The 19,668-nt window shown below is 46.0% G+C and overlaps 1 protein-coding gene across 2 annotated transcripts in view; it reads right to left on the bottom strand.

Moving 5' to 3' along the window:
• Positions 1–19,668, bottom strand: part of Kif5a (kinesin family member 5A) — a 33,566-nt gene that overhangs the window by 10,928 nt on the left and 2,970 nt on the right. Inside the window, exons 2-19 of one of the 2 annotated variants that reach the window (XM_069987468.1) lie at positions 12,143–12,230; positions 11,978–12,051; positions 11,219–11,323; positions 10,921–10,969; positions 9,919–9,974; positions 9,649–9,736; positions 9,268–9,392; positions 8,390–8,494; positions 8,105–8,253; positions 7,864–8,012; positions 7,469–7,644; positions 4,865–4,933; positions 3,837–4,043; positions 3,405–3,551; positions 1,066–1,254; positions 653–770; positions 234–298; positions 27–136 (exon numbers count right to left, since the gene is read on the bottom strand). In XM_069987468.1, the coding sequence (XP_069843569.1) occupies positions 27–136; positions 234–298; positions 653–770; positions 1,066–1,254; positions 3,405–3,551; positions 3,837–4,043; positions 4,865–4,933; positions 7,469–7,644; positions 7,864–8,012; positions 8,105–8,253; positions 8,390–8,494; positions 9,268–9,392; positions 9,649–9,736; positions 9,919–9,974; positions 10,921–10,969; positions 11,219–11,323; positions 11,978–12,051; positions 12,143–12,230 (2,069 nt within the window). The remainder of the gene's footprint in view (positions 1–26; positions 137–233; positions 299–652; positions 771–1,065; positions 1,255–3,404; positions 3,552–3,836; positions 4,044–4,864; positions 4,934–7,468; positions 7,645–7,863; positions 8,013–8,104; positions 8,254–8,389; positions 8,495–9,267; positions 9,393–9,648; positions 9,737–9,918; positions 9,975–10,920; positions 10,970–11,218; positions 11,324–11,977; positions 12,052–12,142; positions 12,231–19,668) is intronic. The other variant, XM_069987477.1, reaches the window with a different exon arrangement.

Here is a 19,668-nt window from a genome sequence, read left to right as displayed (position 1 = left end):
CTGGAGCCACTCCCAGGGACTCTTACTCTTGGAGTTCATCAATAGTCTTCTGCTTCTCGTTGATCTCATCCCGGAGCCGGGCCAGCTGCCGGTGATGGGCCTCCCGGTGACTCTCCATCTGCAGCTCCAGAGCCTTCTGCAAACAACCCCACTCCAAGCTCACAGCCAGACTCCGAAACAGGAGTTCTGTGAGGACAGCCTCCACCCTACCAGACCCCTTTGCCCCCACTCACCTTTACTTCATCTGCATCCTGTGTGTCAGGCTCCTTGTCCTTCAGGGCCACTTCATGCACAGTTTCTATGTGGAAGAGGGGAAGATAACATCCAGTTTACTTCCTTCAGAAAGAACCTCAGATTATGTCCAAAGTTCCAAGCAGGGCAGAGGATGGGCCATAGAAATATCCGTCCTGGGTCAGGACAGTCCAATTTGACACAGCAAGGATAGAGAACAAGGGAAGATTTGTGGTTCATATCAAGTGTGAGCTAGCAAAAGTTTGGCTAAATAGCATGTGTTTGGCACCTATGATTCAGGTTGATGTTTTGGGTATGGTGCTGTTAGGTGATTTCCTGTGATGTTAGTGGCTTCCCCCCGCCCTCTCCCCTCTGGGATCTTGAATTCCAGGATGGCTGGGATGTAGGTCTAAGACCTCACCCTGGGCCTGGAGCTTGGCCAGTTCATCGCTCAGAGAGTCATAGGACTCTTCCAGGTGCCGCTTCTTCAGTTCCACACTCTGCATGTATTCTGTAAGCGAGCGGATCTTGGCCTCATGCTGGTGGAAAAAGGTTGGTGAGAGAAGAGATGAATCAAACTCCATCTCTCCTCCCAAGCCCTCCCTGCCTGCTGTGCCTTCCATGAAGATGGAGGTCCGGCAAACATTCCTACACAGACTCTGGTCTCAGAGGGCAGGACCCCTGAGCTTCACTCTGTTGACCTGCACCCTCCCATCCCCCTTCCTAGCTCTTCTGTCCATTGATCTAAGGACACTGACTTAATGGTAGCTGCTAACCACAGAGTTGCCTTCTGCCTTTCTCAGCATCCAGAGGCTCTCAACCTCAGGCTCTCACCTGTGAGATGAGGAGCTGGCAGGACGAGAGCTCCCGCCCAGTCACCTCCATCTTGCGATGACATTCCACCTGGAGATTTTCCAGCTGCCGGCACCGCTTGACCACGGATTTAACCTCTGATTTGATTTTGCTGATGTAGAGCCGGGCGACAGTGAATTCCTCTTCAATGGCCCCACTGATCTCCACGGGCTGAGCGTGAGTAGAGGAGAAGGAGCTGCTTCTCTGCAGTGAGGAGTCTTCACCCACTCTCTCCCACCTTCTGACTTTTCTACACACATCCATGTGCACAGGGACTCAGATGGTATAGGTATAGCTGCTATTTCACATGTAAGTGTATTTTTTGCATTCACAGAACCCACCTTGAAAACTAGTATGACTTTTTGTCCCCACCTCCACCCCCCCCCACCCCCGTCCTGGGACTTGAACTCAAGATCTAGGCGCTGTCCTTGAGCCTCTTTGTGCTCAAGGCTAGTGCTCTACCACTTGAACCACAGTGCCATTTCTGGCTTTTTCTGAGTAGTTTATTGGAGATAAGAGTTTCATGGACTTTCCTGCCCAGTCTGGTTTTGAACCACGATCCTCAGATCTCAGCCTCTTGAATAGCCAGGATTATAGGTGTGAGCCACCAGTGCCTGGCCTTTTTTTTGGGGGGGGGTCTGGTTGTGGGGCCTGAACTCTAGGCCTGGGCGCTGTCCCTCAGCTCTTCAGCTCAAGGCTAGTACTCTACCACTTGAGCCACAGCACCACTTCTGGCTTTTTTCTTTTTGCTTATGTGGTGCTGAGGGGCCTCTGGCATGCAAGGCAAGTGCTCTACTACTGAGCCACCTTCCCAGCCCTGGCCTGACTTTTTTTTTTATATATTCTTGCTATGTTGTGAAGACTAGCCTCAAACTCATGATCTTCCTGTCTTAGCCTCACAAGAGCAATTTTTTTCCTTTTTTCTTTTTCTTTTTCCTCCTTTCCTTCCCATTTTTCTTTTGTAGTACTAGAGCTTGAACTCAGAGCTTCACATTTGCTAGGCAAGCACCACTTGAACAATACCCCAGTCCTTTAGTTTGTATTTCGTTTTTGAGATAGGATCTTGCTAACTTTGCCCGGGCTGACATCAAACATGAATCCTCCTACTTTCAATGGGATTTACAGGCATGCATCACTATGCCTGTTTGACTTATTGGGGAGTGTGTGTGTGTGTGTGTGTGTGTGTGTGTGTGTGTGTGTGTGTGTGTGTGTGTATGCCCGTACTGGGGCTTGTGTGTGTGTGTATGTGTGTGTGTGTGTGTGTGTGTGTGTATGTATGCCCATACTGGGGCTTAAACTCTGTCTTGGGTGCTGTCCTTTAGCTTTTTGCTCAAGGCTAGCACTTAAGCCACTGCTCTACCTCTGTTTTTTGATGGTTAGTTGGATATAAGAGTTTTATGGGGGGCTGGGAAGGTAGCTCAGTGGTAGAGTGCTTGCCTTGCATAAATGAGGCCCTGGTTTGATTCCTCAGCACCACATAAGCAGAAAAAAGCCAGAGTGGCGCTGTGGCTCAAGTGGTAGAGTGCCAGCCTTGAGCAAAAGAGCTGAGGGAGGCAGGTCTCAAATACCTGCTTCAGCCTCCTGAGTAGCTGAGAGTACAGATATATATCACTGCATCCAGCTTAATTTTTGTAGACAAATAGATGATCTATTGATCACCACATAGGTTATTCTCACATGCACAGATCTGCGTATGTCATTATTAACCAGTGTCCTACCTCTTGATCCTGCTATAGGCATATTTCTGTCATTTCTTATCTGTACCCTTTCGAATATATTTTCTGGTCTGGGAATGTGGCTTAGTGGTAGAGTGCTTGCCTAGCATGCATGAAGCCCTGGGTTCAATTCCTCAGTACCACATAAATAGAAAAAGCCAGAAGTGACGCTGTGGCTCAAGTAGTAGAGAGCTAGCCTTGAGCAAAAGAAGGTCAGGGACAGTGCCCAGGCCCTGAGTTCAAGTCCCAGGACTAGAAATAATTTTTTAAAAAAATTGAATGTATCTTCCCATTAAGCTCATGTGAATCTCTACTTGTTTTCCTGAGTCTAGTCTGAAGGTATATTTCTTTCATCTTTGAGACTGGGTCTGTAAAGTACAGGCTGCTCTTGATCTTCCTAGGCACTTCTAACTCAGCCTCCTTAGTACTAAGATTATAGGAGTATACCATCATGGCCAGCTCTCTGGGAGAATATTTCTTGACTCTTTGGCCTGTCTTTTACAGTATCTCAGAAGGCTAAATTATCCCACCTTCCCTATTCCCCCCCCCCCCCCCAGTACTCATAGCAAGAATGACGCGAATCAACTGTTATCCCTCGTCACTTACCAGCTTAATCTCCCCGTTGCCTACGATGACACTGAACTCACTCAGGTCCTTCATCAGTCCATTCAGTACCTCAGCAATTCGTTTTCGCTGGTGTCCACTGACCTCCTGGAGGCGCTGCAACTCAGACTCCAGGGACAGCATGGTAGCCTGGGAACAGCCCCTCAGGTCATTCCCATCACCATTCTGCCCCTCCCAGCCCAGGCAGAGGCCTCTTGTTCCATGCATGACCTAGAGGCCTTTGATGATGAAAATGTAGGCCCTTCAGAAGCCCCTGGAAATGAGAAGGGCCAGGACAGCCAACTGGAGTGGTGGTATGGAGAGAGGATGAGCATCCTGACATGCTGAAAAGTAGAGGTGGCAATACCTTATATGGAAGGAAGTAGAGAGTGTTCTGGGGTCAGGGAACCCTTGGACCACTGGTATGTCACTTACCACCTTCTGTGACAATTCATCCACCAGAAGCTGATTCTGCTGGCTCTTCTCCTCCACCTCCTGGGACTTCTGGTCATAGTTCACAGCCAGCTCCTCCAAGGCCTGCAGCACTTCCTTCACCTCATCCTTCGCAGCGTCATTCTCTGACTGCAGGTGGCTCAGCTCCCGCTGGACCTTCTCATTGTCTCCTCGAGTGGACACCAGCAGCTTCAAAGGAGAGGAGAGATGTGGCGGGGGGGGGTGGGGTGGGGAGAAGTTCACTGTCAGTGACCACTTCAATGGCCCCTGGGTCTGAAGGAACTGGACCTCCCAGCATGAATCAAGAGGACATGGGCTTCACAGTAGGCTTCATAGAAATAGGGAAATAATGGAGATACAAGTGCACTTGGAGTCTATCATCTAAGCCTTAAGAACAGCCCCAATGAAGTTTCTGGATTTCAAGATTATATGGGTGACTAGCCTCAAAGCTAGAATGCCCTTCTGACATTTATTGCTTCATTCATTCATTTATTCATTCATTTGTGCTGGTACTGGGGCTTGAACTCAGAGCTTGGATGCTCTTGCTTAGCTTTTGTGCCAAGTGGCACTTTACCTCAGCCTTTACCTTTACCACAGCACCACTTCTGGCTTTTTTGTGGGTAATTGGAGATAAGAATCTCACAGCCAGGTGCTGGTGGCTCATGCCTGTAATCCTAGCTACTTAGGAGGCTGAGATCTGAGGATCATGGTTCAAAGCCAGCCCGGGCAGAAAAGTCAGTGTGATTTTTACCTCTCATAAAACACCAGAAAACCGGATGTGATACTGTGGCTCAAGTGGTAGAGCAATAGCCTTAAGCTGAAGAGCTCAGGGACAGTAAGCAGGCCCAGAGTTCAAGCCCCATAACTGACACACACACACACAAAAAAAATCTCACAGACTTTCCTGCCCAGGCTCCTAAGTAATAAGGACTAGGTACCCAGCCTGATACCCAATCTCAAAGAAGCCTTCTGTATGTCTTTTCCACTGGCATCCAGTCCCCTTTCATTACCTCCTCCTGGTCCAGCATTTGCTGCTTAAGCTTCTCGATGAGTTGGCTCTGCTGGTTGATCTCATCATCCTGTCAGAGGCAAGGGAGAAAGAGTAAGAGGAGCTATCTCTTCTAGTTTAGAGTTCTGGGGCTTGCTTGTGGGGGGAGAAGTTCAATCCCAACGAAACTCTGAAGAGCTCAGGTTTTAGGTTTGAAAACTCATATGCTAAATGAAGTCATTCTCTTGGCTTTTTTCCATGACTCTAGCAATTATTTTAAATTCCTTTCTTGCAGGAAGTTGCCATAACCTTGAAAATACAAAGCAAAGAAATCTAGAAATCTCACTCTAACATACTCCTAAACAGCAAAGATAGTTATCACAAGTTATTTATAATAGCAAAGCAAGCAAAAAAACAAAGCCTGTAGCTGAGTATAGTGGCCCATGCCTATAATTTCAACACTGGGAAATCTGAGGAAAGAGGATGTAGAGGTTCAAGCCAGCCTGGACTACACAGTGATACACTGTTGCAAACCAAAACAAAAGAAACAAACACAAAATAAACCTAGTCCTGTAATAAGTTAATGGTTAAATACATTTTGATAAATAGACTCAGGCACTCATTTGAAAATACTTCTATGCTGGGTGCCAATATCTCATCCCTTTAATCTTAGCTACTCAGGAGCCTGAGATCTGAGGATCTCAGGCAGTAAAGACTTATCTCCACCTAACTACCAAAAATCCAGAAGTGAATCTATGGCTCATGGGATAGAGCACTAGATTTGAACAAAAAGGCTAAGGGACAGCACCTAGACCCTGAGTTCCAGCCCTAGGACTGGCACAAAAACACTTTTATGAAGAATTATTAATAAAGTAAAAAATGTTTATGATATAATATTACAAAAAGGGATGCAAATTACATATAAAATAGACTGTACATCAATTGCATATATATGTGTATACACACATAAAACAAAATGTTAGGAGTTATTTCTTTTTCTTTCTTTCTTTTTTTTTTTTTTGTTGTTGGTCATGGGGCTTGAGCCCTGGGCCTGGGCTCTGTTCCTCAGCTCTTCAGTTCAAGGCTAGTGCTCTACCACTTGAGCCACAGCACCACTTCTAGTTTTCTGTTGGCTAATTGGAGATAAGAGTCTTATGGACTTTCCTGCCTGGGCTAGCTTTGAACTGTGATCCTGATCCTCAGATCTCAGCCCCCTGAGTAGCTAGGATTACAGGCGTGAGCCACTGGTCACCGCAAGAGTTATTTCTTTTTTTGGCGGGGGGGAGGGTGTCCAGTTGTGGGCCTGAACTCTGGGCCTGGGCGCTGTCCCTCAGCTCTTCAGCTAAAGGCTAGCACGCTACCACTAGAGCCATAGCACCACTTCAGGCTTTTTTTTTCTTCCTGCTTATGTGGTGCTGAGGAATCGAACCCAGGGCCTCATGCATGCAAGGCAAGCGCTCTACCACTGAGCCACCTTCCCAGCCCTTTGGTCGTGGGGCTTGAACTCTGGGCCTGAGCACTGTCCCTCAGCTCTTCAGCTCAAGGTAAGCACTCTTACCACTTGAGCTAAGCGCCACTTCTGGTTTTTCTGGTGGTTTATTGCAGATAAGAGTCTCATGGAGTTTCCTGCCCGGGCTGGCTTTGAACCGCGATCCTCAGATCTCAGCCTCCTGACTAGCTAGGATTACAGGTGTGAGCCACCAGTGCCTGGCTCCCAAGAGTTATTTCTTAATGGCAAAGTGATGGATAGTTTTAGTTTTCTTCTACCTATTTTTATTTATTTTCCACATTATCAATAATGAGCATTTATTCCTTTTTAAATCAGAATACAAACAGGAGGTGTGGCTCATCAGTAAAGCATCTGCCTAACAAGTGTGAGCTCTAATCCTAGCTACTGAGGAAACTGAGATCTGAGGATCACAGTTTGAAGCTAGCCCAGGCAGTAACTCTAAGAGCAAAAACAAACAAACAAACAAAAAACCCAGAACAGCAAAAAGCCAGTAGTGGAGATGTGGCTCACATGGTAGAACACCAGCCTTGAATGAAAAAGCTAAACAAGAGTACAAGCCCTTGAGTTCAAGCCCTAGTATGGGGGGGCGGGGGAAGGAAGTAGACAGAGAGAGAATCAGAAAACAGCCAGGAGCCAGTGGCTCACACCTGTAATCCTAGCTACTCAGGAGGCTGAGATCTAAGGATTGTGGTTTGAAGCCAGACTGGGCAGGAAAGTCCATGAGACTTTTATCTCTAACACCAGAAAACCAGAAGTGGAGCTGTGTGTGGCTGAAAGTGGCAGGGTGCAAGCCTTGAGCAGAAAAGCTCAAGGACATACCCAGGCTTTGAGTTCAAGCCACATGACCAACCCCCCACCCCCCCCCAAAAAAAAAAGTCAGGAAACATTGGTACAGGGCTGGAAATGTGGCTTAGTGAAGCCCTGGGTTCAATTCTTCAGTACCACATAAACAGAAAAGGCCAGAAGTGGTGTTGTGGCTCAAGAGGTAAGAGTGCTAGAGCAAAAGAAGCTCAGAAACAGTGCCCAGGCCCTGAGTTCAAGCCTCAGGACTGGAAAAAAATTGGTACCAGCTGTCTTTTGTTATCCCTCACCTGGTCCCTTCCTGGCTGCCCTCACCTTGTCATCAAGCTGCTTATAGAGGCGGCGGATCTCCTCCTCGTATTTCTGCCTCTCCTCAGGTGCAATGCGTACCACAATGGATGAGTTATCATTCACAGGGGTCTCCTCACAGACCTCAGCTCCCAGGGAGGCATCCTCCCCGGCCAGGCGCTCTGTCTCAGGCACATTCTCTCCTAGTAGAGGGGCAGAGCAAGAAGAGGGATGGAGAAGCAAAAGCTGCATGTACAAGTCCTTTCTCCACCTTTTGGGGTAGTCACCCTCCTTCCTTCTGCCTCATGACTGCTGCACTGTATCCCTCTTCCTGGAGACTGGCCTGGCTTTAAGTGCTGTCCATAAGCCATGGCTTCCCCTATTCCCCCACATCTATTACTCCCACAGGCTCCCTCTCTAACCATTGCGCCACCGGCTCAGCTCAGCCTCTAGTTTGGCAATGGTCTCCTTCTGGGCCTTGGTCTTTTCCTTTTCCTTCTCGTATTTCTTCTTCCACTGCTCAGCAGTCAACTCCAGATTCACTGAGGCAGTATTCTTAATGGTCTTTGCTCTGGGTGAAGAGAAGAAACAGAGATGAAACCTACCTTAGGCTTGGGGGACACTGGAGAGATAGGTGCTGAGGTAGGGGACCCTGCCACTGACCGTTGCCCAAACATCAGGGTAGACTTGGTCTCCGCATCATTGTAACTAGATGGTGAGCAGCAGATGAACATGGTTGTCCTGCAGTTTCCCCCCAGAGAGTCCTGGAGAATCCGTGTCATTTTGCTATCACGATATGGAACGTAACTTTTCTGGGGCAGAAGAGAGACAATACCTCAGGAAAACAAATTCAACAAGAAAGGATAGTGGTGCTGTCTATTGGGGTATGATTGGAGAAGATGCCGAAAGGTGGGGTTGGAGGGGTAAAAGGGACTAGGGAGCACATACAGTGCCCTCAGCTAGTGCAGAGATCACATTCCCCAGGGCCGACAGTGACTTGTTGATATTCTTTGCCTCATCCAGCACGGCTCCCTCTGCTCCAGTCTTGCTGACCTGCCGAGGTATTAAGGGACAAGTGTGTCATGAGCAGCTGCAAAAACTGTCACCACCTTTTCTATACCTGAGGAAAACTAGTCTAAAAAAAAAGAGGAAGGAATGGGGAAGAGGACAAAGAGTTGCTTGGCAAGGATCAGGGAGACCATTCCTCTATTCCCCTAAACTTTTGCCAAATTCTTCCCTCACCCCCCATATGGCATAATTCCACTTATATGAAATGTTCAGGACAGGCAAATCTACAGGCAGGAGATATCAGTGGTTGTCACAGGAGGAGGGGAAAATGAGAAGAGATATTAATGGGCGATGCAAATGTTCTGAGATTGGACAATGGTGATGGTTGCATAACTTGGGAAACATACTAAATCCACTAGACTGTATACTTTAAAATGGTGAGCTTTCTGTTTATGTGAATCATATCTCAGTTTTAAGGGTTATGTTTTTGTGTTTTTGTTTTTCTGGTTGCAAGGCTTGAACTCATGGTCTGGCTGCTGTCCCTGAGCTCTTTTGCTCAAGACTAACACTTTACCACTTGGAGCCACAGCCCCACTTCTGATTCTCTGATGGTTAACTGGAGATAAGAGTATCACAGGACTTTTCCTGCCCCGGCTGGCTTTGAACTATGATCCTCAGGTCCCAGCCCCCTGATTAGCTAGGATTACATGGGTGAGCCACCAGCACCTGGCTAATTTTTTAAAGTTTTAAATGAAAGCAATGCCACCCCCCAAGGCCTTCTTCTCTACCCACCCACCCTATTGCACAGAAAACCAAACCTTCTCACTCCCTGCCAGGTCCACAAGATACAGCTTCCCACTGAGTTTCTGCTCAGTCTCCATGTTCTCCTGCTTGATATTGATGAGAAAGATGCTGTGGCTTCGAGAGCTGTGTTCATTCATGTCTGCAGGAGCAGAAACAGGACCTGGACCAACCCCCTCAGAACCATGGCCCTCAGCCATGGTGCCCACTGGCTGCCACTCCCCACCACCAGGACAGAAGAGATCTCTGGGACCAGCTTGTCACCTCATCTACCAGGCAGTGGGTTGCACAGGCAAAGGGTCCCTACTCTAGAAGACACAGTCCTTGCTTACTTGCCCCCCAAGGGGGCAGAGGAGAGAGTTAGGTATGACTCAAGAGCCACTTGTATCCCCACTCACTGGTGACAGCCACATGACGATTGGATTTCCCTTCATCAATCACATCCAAAATCTCCTCAGGGCTGGACACAAAGCGTTCGGTACATCCCTGCAGGGGACAAATGGACAGTGACCCATAACTCTGATCTGCAAATTGAATTGCCTGCCTACTGCCCAACTGACCTCTCAAGTCCCAAGAATCTCTACAGCCTCTTGGCACATGACTCCTCTAGCCTCTGGGTCAGTGGCCCATCTTCCTCCCAGCCTTGCACCATGTCTACCCACTCTCACCTTGACAAATGGCACTCGGTTCTTGTCTTCATGCACAGACAGGTTTGTCTTAGTCACTGAAGCAAAACAGAATAGAGTGAGGAAAGCCAATGCTGCCACCCCACCCCCTGCACCCTGAAATCAAGCTAAAGGGAAAAACACTTGGTGAAGCCCAAACTCCATGTTCTTACTGTCAGCTCTTCCCCCTCCTCCTCCCAGTCCTCTTCCTCCTCCTCTTCCTCCTCCTCCTCTCCCTCCCCTCCCCCTCCTTTTCCTCCTCCTTTTCCTCCTCCTCCTTTTCCTCCTCATCTTCTCCTGCTCTCAGGCTCCAGCTCCAGGACTCTAGCTCTTCTCTGCTTATGTGTAAGCCAGGGCCTCTGAACTCATCTTCTGACCTACCCTCCCACTTTGGAGAAATTATTATTATAGTTTGAGGCAGTACTCAGGATTGAACCCAGACTCATACATGCTGCATAAGTGTTTTACCACTGAGCTGTATTCCCATTGCTTATTTTTTGTTTTGAGATAGGATCTTGTCTAGGTAGCCCAGAAGGGCCTAAAAATATGTGATCCTCCTCTCTCAGCTTCCTGGGTAGCTGAGGTATTTCAGGTGTACCTCTGAACTTAGCTGAAAATTCTTGGTGAGGAGAGCTAACAGACTCAGATGTGAAGGAGTGTGTCCCATGTGCTAAATAGTAACTAACCCCCAGAGAAAGATGATTTCTTTTGGTGCTGATCCTAGGGCTTAATCTCAGGGCTTAGACACTGTTCCTAACTTATTTTGCTCAAGGCTAGCACTCTACTACTTGAGCCACAGCTCCACTTCCAGACTTTTGGTAGTTAATTGGGAATAAGAGTCTCATGGGCTTTCCTGCCCAGGCTAGCTTCAAACTGTGATCCTCAGATCTCAGTCTCCTGAGAAGCCAAGATTACAGTTATAAGCCAGCCACCAGTGCCCAGCAAGATGGTCTTTCTTTCCTCACCCTTCTCACGCACCATTGCCTACTGGAGCTAAATACTCACCATCTAGAAGGTCACGAATTTTGTCCAGGTAAATCTCAAAATATGAAACCTGGTTGGGAAAGAAGTAATATGATGTGACAAAGTCTTATCTTTACTTTAATACAAGAATCCCAGACTAATGTGATCTGCTTAAAGGGTGGTGATAGCCGAGAAATAAGAAGAGAACACCTTAGTAGTAGAGAACTGGGGTAATTAGAAAAGGAGTGTAAAGCTGGGGAACTCAGGAGTTCAGTGGGTTCACTCTGAACCTTCCCTTCAAGGCCCCGTCTAAGGGTGCCAACTGTCATGCCCCAGTCACCTTGATGTGGAACTCGAGGTTCTCATCCATGGAGTAAATGTGGTTGAAGATGTCCCGGGCAATTCGAGGAATGATTCCCATCAGCTGGGGGTCATGCAGTTTTCCCTAAGGAGTGAGGACATCCAGCATGAGGGTAGGGCTCAGGGGGAAGACAATGTAGCAGAATACAGGAGAACACAGAAATATACAAGGCAACACAAAAGTAACAGGGCAGGAACAATGGTAACCTGAAGCTAGGAGATAATCACCTCTATGTCAATCTTTTAATTGAAGGAGGCTGTGTGTGTGTGTGTGTGTGTGTGTGTGTGTGTGAGTGTGTGTGTGTGTGTGCACCAGTACTGGAGTTTGAACTCAGGGACAATACATTGTCCCTTAGATTTTCTGCTCAAGGCTGACATTCTACCACTGGAGCCATAACTCCACTTGCATTTTGTTGGTTAACTGGAGATAAGAGTTTCATAGGTTTTCTTGCTTAGGCTAGCTTCAACCATGATCCTCAGATCACCTACTGAGTAACAAGAATTACAGGCATGAGCCACTGGTACCCAGTTGGAAGAAGGTAATTTTTATTGCTGCTGCTTTTCCAGAGACCATAGAAGCAGTAGCAAGGAGATAAGCAAGGAGGTAAAATGTTGCCCCTCAGTTCATCCTCTGTACTCTACTTCCTCAGAACCAGGCTACTCTTGATTCCCAGATTATCTCCTCAAGAGAGTTCTTGACTTTCCATTAACATTCCTACCCCACAGTCAGAACCCTTACCTCCATGGTATGTGTTTTTCCTGAGGATGTCTGTCCATAAGCAAATATTGTGCCATTGTAGCCAGCAAGTACATCTAGAAGAGATGGAAAAAGAGCACTAATGAAGATAAATAGAGGAAGGAATGGGGAGAGGGAACAAAGATATTCTAAAACTATATCCATTACCTTTGACGATTTGCATGGCACATGCATGGTAGACTTGCTCCTGAGTCGTGTTTGGAGGGAACACACGGTCAAAGACATATGGCTTCCCCTACATTGGAAATAAAAGATGTCAGACATCAGCAGGAAGACAGGGAGAAGAAACACCACATACCCTTCCATCATCCTGAAAGGAACCCAGTCCTGCAGCCCTTTGAGTGCATGGAAAATCTGGGGGTTGAGAGAATGTGGAGGGAGATGTAGTTTAGTACTGGCATCAGAAGTGTGATGAAGTATTACTAAGCAGTGAGACTCAGTGGGACTCTTAGTCTTGGTGTGATGGTGTCATCCCCCCAAAAAACCTTCCTCTGAGAAACCAGATGAAAAAGACAAAGGAAGCCGGGCACTGGTGGCTCACGCCTGTAATCCTAGCTACTCAGGAGGCTGAGATCTGAGGATCAAAGCCAGCCCGGGCAGGATAGACCGTGAGACTACTATCTCCAATAAACCACCAGAAAACCGGAAGTGGCGCTGTAGCTCAAGTGGTAGAGCACTCGCCTTGAGCTGAAGAGCTGAGGGACAGCGACCAGGCCCAGAGTTCAAGCCCCACGACCGACCAAAAAAAAAAAGAAAAAGACAAAGGAAAAATAGAAAGTGAAGCCAGGTATTGGTAGCTCATGCCTGTAATCCAAGCTATCCAGGAGGCTAGATCTGAGGATCAAGATTCAAAGCCAGCCCCAGCAGGAAAGTCTCTGAGACTTTTATCTCCAATTAACCACCAGAAAACCCTGAAGTGGTGGTGTGGCTCAAGTGGTAGAGCACTAGCCTTGAGCAAATGAGCTCAAGTCCCACAGAAAAGAAAAAAGAAAGTGAAGAACAATTCATTATCATTAAAAGGTCTTTTTTTTAAATCTCTGCCCACAAATTACATAGGTCATAAGTTACAAAAGGTCTTAAGATATAAAACTGGCAACATATGTATAATGTGTCCTATATAGTATAAATGATGTTATGAAAACATTAACACAAGTGCTGTTTGTGAAAGGTGTGTGTGTGCATGTGTGTGTGTGTGTGTGTGTGTGTGTGTGTGTGTGTGTGTGTGTGTAATTGCAAATATGAGTCTTCCCTTAAGGTAGAGTGGCTCAAGTGACAGAGCACATGCCTAGTGTGTATGAGGACCTGGGTGGATCCTAAGCACAGGAAAAAAAAACACACAAAAGTGTTAAAATTGATCATTCAGGTCCACAAATATTTGTTTAATTCAGGAAATATGTTATATTTGGTATCTAATCATATTTAAAGTCAGCTCTAGGCTAAGATTAAATAGACTATGTTTGTTCTCTATCATAAGTGATAGATTGCTCAGTTGTGTTTTCCTAGCAGTTAGTATAAAGAAACCATGACTTTGCTGAGCATGGTGGTTCACACTTGTAATTCCAGCTACTTGGGAGTCAGAAGCAGGAGGATTACAAATTCAGGACCAACATGTTAAAGTGCAAAAAGTTTGGAAGAGCACTTCTTGAAAATAAAATACATTTTTTAAAAAGGCTTTGGGGCATGTCTCGAATAGTAGAATTCCTGCCTGACATGCCTGAGACCCTAGGTTTAATTCCCAGTATGGGGTGGGGGAGGGGAGAGAAGATAGGCAGGAATAAATGGAGGGAAGGAGGAAGGAAGGGATGGAAGGCACATAGACAACTTGTCTGTTGTTTTACTATAGAGTCCATTTTTGCACAACTCTAATGTAAACTTCAAGATCCAGCCACAGCTGAGTTTGGGAAATAAGTTTTAACAAAATAGAGAAAGCCCTAAAACTTGGCTAGAGCTGGACAAGTGGCTGACTGCATATATCCCTACAATATTGCATCAGTATACTTGGATTTTTTTCTCCCAAGGTACTGGGGCTTGAACTCAGCATCTTGTGCTCTTCTTTGTTTGTTTCCTTGAGGTTGGTATTCAAACACTTGAGATATATCTCCACTTCCTACACTTAAAACTTTTTAAAAGTGAAAAGAAGCCGGTGCTGGTGAGTCTTGCTTATAATCCTGGCTAAATCTGAGGATCATGGTCCGAAGCCAAGTCATGCAGGAAAGTCCATGAGAATCTTTTTTTTTTTTTTTTTGGGTCCGGTCGTGGGGCTTGAACTCTGGGCCTGGGCACTGTCCCTCAGCTCTTCAGCTCAAGGCTAGAGCTCTACCACTTGAGCCACAGCGCCACTTCCGGCTTTTTTTTAAAATTTAATTTAATTTTATTTGTGAACATACTGTACAGAGGAGTTACAATTACATGGGCAGGATAATGCGTACATTTCTTACCAAGCATTGCAGCCTCCTCCTGTGTTTACCCTTCACATCCCTTCCCAGCCTCCCCCCTCCCCCCCATCCCAATCCTTCTCCTTCCCCCCCCTTCCCCCCCCCCCCCCCGCACACTTCCGGCTTTTTTCTTTTTGCTTCTGTGGTGCTGAGGAATCGAACCCAGGGCCTCAGGCATGCAAGGCAGGCGCTCTACCACTGAATCACCTTCCCAGCCCAGTCCATGAGATTCTTATCTCCAATAAACCACTAGAAAACCAGAAGTGGTGCTGTGGCTCGAAAAAGAAGAAGAAGAAGAAGAAGAAGAAGAAGAAGAAGAAGAAGAAGAAGAAGAAGAAGAAGAAGAAGAAGAAGAAGAAGAAGAAGAAGAAGAAGAAGAAGAAGAAGAAGAAGAAGAAGAAGAAGAAGAAGAAGAAGAAGAAGGAAGAAGAAGGAAGAGGAGGAAGAGGAGGAAGAGGAGGAAGAGGAGGAAGAGGAGGAAGAGGAGGAAGAGGAGGAAGAAGAGGAAGAGGAAGAGGAAGAGGAAGAAGAAGAAGAAGAAGAAGAAGAAGAAGAAGAAGAAGAAGAAGAAGAAGAAGAAGAAGAAGAAAAGAAGAGGAGGAGGAAGAAGAGGAGGAGGAGGAGGAAGAAGAAACAGAAACAACATAAAAATAGGGCTAGAGGTATGCACCTACTTAGAAAGCATAAAGCCTTGAGTTCAATCCCTAAAACCCCAGAATGGCTAAAAAATGTTTTTTGTTTTAGTTTTTGTGCCAGTACTGGAATTTAGAACTCCTCCTGGACACTGCCCTTTAGCTTTTCTGCTTACAGCTGGTGCTCTACTACTTGGGCCACACTTCCACTTTCAAAAAAATTAAAATAATAAAATTAAGTAACTACAAATAAATAAATAAGGGCTGGGAAGGTGGCTCAGTGGTAGAGTGCTTGCCTTGCAAGCCTGAGGCCCTGGGTTCAATTCCTCAGCACCATATAAGCAAAAAGAAAAAAGCTGGAAGTGGCACTGTGGCTCAAGTGGTAGAGTGCTAGCCTTGAGCTGAAGAGCTGAGGGACAGCGCCCAGGCCCAGAGTTCAGGCCCCACAACTGGACCCCCACCCCCCCCCAAAAAAATAAATAAATACGTGAAAATAATTAGTGATGCTAGGGCCATAGTTCTATGATAGACTGAGTACCTAGCATGCGTAAGTACCCTTCCAAAAATAATAAATTTTAAATTTTATATCATACCTTATGATATAATTTTATTAATGTGAATATATGCAAATGTAGAAGGAAAAGTACCACTGGAAAGAAATGTTACTAACAGTTCTTTTTTTTAGGGTAGTAAGATTTTAGGTCACTTTTTGTTTTTTCTACATGCTTTGTCTTTAACTTTGACAACAATTAAAATGTACTAGTGTTATAATTACATCCTTTTATGTTCCTAAAGAGAATTCTACCTTAATTCTTTTTTTTTTTTTTGGTCCGGTCATGGGGCCTGAACTCTGGGCCTGGGCGCTGTCCCTCAGCTCTTCAGCTCAAGGCAAGTACTCTACCACTTGAGCCACAGCGTCACTGCTGGTGGTTTATTGGCGAGAAGAGTCTCAAGGACTTTCCTTCCCGGCTGGCTTTGAACTGCAATCCTCAGATCTCAGCCTCCTTAGTAGCTAGGATTACAGGCGTGAGCCATCGGCACCGGCATTCTACCTTAATTCTTTAATTGTAATGTACTTCAATGGTCAAGAAATAGAAACAACTAAAACAACTCTCATCTCTTTTTCACCAATGAATCTCCATCCATGCTTCATGAAGTAAGGCCTCTAGCCAAAGGGGATTAAATAAAGCTCGCAAGCCAGCCTGGCTCTTTTCTCCCTCCAGGGATCATGGGTACCAACACACCAACACACCCACATCCATACACAATCTCACTCAAAACAGTCCCAGTTATAGGATTCCAGAAAGCACGGAGGTGAATTAAAATGGAGGGCGCTCTCCAAATGCTGAAGCCAAGTACTGTGAAAGGAACCCTTTTTCCTTGGCCTTGGCTGGGAAGATGAAATGAAGCAGAGGAAATAAGGGTAGGGTTCGCAGACCTGGAAAGGATAAAAGATATTTAAGAGCTAAAAATGGGTGCATGTAATAATCACATGAGCAGGGAAAACCATGTGACATTGTGTTAGGGTTTCAGGGGTTCTGGGCTGACCTGATATCTACTTCCTTACTGTTTTTTAGGTCCTTAAATTCCAAGTCCACTTCTTTTATCATAAAATTTTTATTCATGTTAAAGTACTAATTTATTTTCATTTTCTAGGGATTATTCTCAGGATGAATTAATTGTGTCTGTTTTTATGAAAATGTATACTAATAGTTTTGTTTTGTTTTGTTTTGTTGCCCTTTCTACCTCTCAACTAGTCACATTCTATACACCTCTCACCATACAGGATTACTCTGAGTCAGTTGTTGTAAGGGATTCCTTATCAGAAGGTGGGGGAGTGTCCCCATAACTAGAAAATGCTCTTTTCCATGGCCCACTCCCCTGCTTCTGCCAGACTCCTCTACATTTTGCAGAGCACCACTTAGATCCAGGAACCCTGGAGGTGGGAATTCCCTCTAAATCCCCAAGGCCAAACAAGTCCCAGGCCCACAAGATTTTTCCTAAGTATTTGGTGAATAAACATAGATCCTGATGAAGATATTTGGAGAAAACAATTAGTAAGAGGGCAAAGTGCTACACAATACTTAGTCTTTTTTTTTTTTTCTTTTGAAACAAGATCTCCCTATGTAGCTTAGGATGGCCTGGAATTCACAGTCTTCCTACCTTAGCCTCCCAAGTGTTGAGATTACTGGTATGTACCACCCCACCCCACCCAGATTTTTTCTTTTTTTTTTTTGTCACCAGGTATCATTATGTAATTCAGGCCTTAGCTCTCCTTCCTCAGCCTCCCCAGGGCTGAGACTACAAGGTGTGCACTACCATACTCAGCTATTATTTAACACTTATCAAGAGTTTATTTTTATACCTATCACTGTACTTAGTAGTTTATAGACATTTTCTCATTTATTGCTTACAATAACTTTAGGAGGTAGGTGCTTTTTTTTTGGATGGTTGGTTGTAGGGTTTGAATTCCGGGCCTAGGTGCTGTCCCTGAGCTCTTCAGCTCAAGGCAAGCTCTCTACCACTTGAGCCACAGTGCCACTTCTGATTTTCTGGTGGTTAATTGGACATAAGAGTCTCATAGACTTTGCTGCCTGGACTGGTTTTGAACTGCAATCCTCAGATCTCAGCCTCCTGAGTAGCTAGGATTACAGGCATGAGCCACCAGCACCTGGCATAGGTACTATTATTATTCCCATTTTATAGATGAGGAAATGAAGCTCAGAGAACTCAGGTAGCTTGCCTACAATCACACAGATGAGAAATGGCAGAGCATAGTTTCACACCCAAGCAATCTGGATTCCAGAGCCGTACTCAGAATGATCAAAGAACTGTAGTATCAACCCTCTGTCAGATTTTTTTTTGGGGGGGGGGTCCGGTCGTGGGGCCTGAACTCTGGGCCTGGGCACTGTCCCTCAGCTCTTCAGCTCAAGGCTAGCGCTCTACCACTTGAGCCACAGCTCCACTTCTGGCTTTTTTTCTTTTTGCTTATGTGGTGCTGGGGAATCGAACCCAGGGCCTCATGCATGCAAGGCAAGCGCTCTACCACTGAGCCACCTTCCCAGGCCCCCCTCTGTCAGATTTTTATTATGGCTTTTTCTTTCCCTGCCTCACCCACTCCCCTTTTGTGCATTTCTCCAAGCATTTCCAGGAATCACTAATGCCCTTCATCACTCCCTTTTTTCCAACCTCAATATTACTTTCAGAAATACGCAATTCTCCCTCTCATCCTTTCTGGGCCTCCCTCAACCTCTTACCTCCAAGTAATGGAACAGCCGGCTAGTAGTACAATGTCAGGCTGGAAGACTGGTTCCACAAAAAATATTCCAAGAGTCTCTCCACCTTTCAGAAATGTCCCTGACACAGCTCATTCCCAGCCCCAGGCTTACAGCTCCTCCTAATCTTCTCCAAAGGGCCATTCTTCAGTTCCATGGTTCAGCTCTAGATTCTCTAACCCATTCCAAGCCTTCTTATTGCCAACTTGTCCATTTGTGTAGGACATACCCCAGCACCGTGTGTAGTTTTATACCACATGTGTTGATTTAAGGTAATAGGGAACCTAGAGTAAGGCCCAAAGTACTGTTTATCCCTCAGTACAAAACTTGGTAGAGCCCAAACTCCAAGCACCAGGATCGATTTCCATGGTAACACCCTTGGGGATTGTTGCCATGGTAATGCTAGAGTGACACTGGCTACAGTGAACATTACCTTTCCTCTCCAATTTCCTTTATGAGGTTTCCCCAATGCTAAAGAAAGCCCTGCACCTCACTTCAGAAATCACAGGGACCCCAAAGCCAGGCATGGTGGTGCACACAGCCCAGCAGGAGGAAGCAAAAAGACTGAGAATGACAGGCCATCCTGGACTATATAGTGAATTCTAGGTCAGTCTGGGACACTCAGTGAGACAAAACAAAGACCTTGGGTGTGGCTTATGTCTTGGTAAGGCCTCTCCAGTTCCATCCCTGTTACCTCAAAACAAAACAGAACCATTTAACTTTTGGGGTACCTGAGGCTACGTAGCTTTGGACACTTGAATGAAGGAGAGGAAGAGAAAAAGGGAGTAAGAAAGATAGAGGAAGTGTGTGTGTGTGTGTGACTGTCATCCTTCCCACATCTGCCACAGATGCAGTAGCCCAGACAACACACACTGGGATACAGCTGGGAAAATCCAAGGCAGAAAGACATCCAAATGGGTTGAGGGGGAAAAAGATCACACTGGTTCTAAATGTATAAAGGAGAAAAAAAACAACCAAAGACATACAGTGACCTACATACCCATCTAGTATGTTTCAAGCCATTAACTTACTCTGTATAAACATCCCTCAAATCTCTGGGAGACTCAGAGGAGTGGGGGATAACAGCACCCAGGGCTATGTTTCCAGCTTATTGTTTGATGCTCTGCAAGCAGAATGAAGCCCAGGAACACAGAGGCCTCTGAAGGCTAGAGCATGGACTAAAGAGGTGATCAGGAGGGCTGGGAATGTGCCTTAGTGGTAGAGTGCTTTCCCTGCATGCATGAGCCCTATGTTTGATTCCTTAGTAGCACATAAGCAGAAAAAAAAAAAGCTGGAAGTGGCACTTTGGCTCAAGTGGTAGAGTGCTAGCC

The sequence above is a fragment of the Dipodomys merriami genome, unplaced genomic scaffold (genome assembly GCF_024711535.1).
Source record: "Dipodomys merriami isolate MVZ:Mamm:240054 unplaced genomic scaffold, mDipMer1.0.p SCAF_10, whole genome shotgun sequence".
In the NCBI taxonomy this organism is placed as follows: domain Eukaryota; kingdom Metazoa; phylum Chordata; class Mammalia; order Rodentia; family Heteromyidae; genus Dipodomys; species Dipodomys merriami.
Note: the sequence above shows the minus strand (reverse complement) of the source record. Positions and strands in the feature narration are given on the sequence as shown.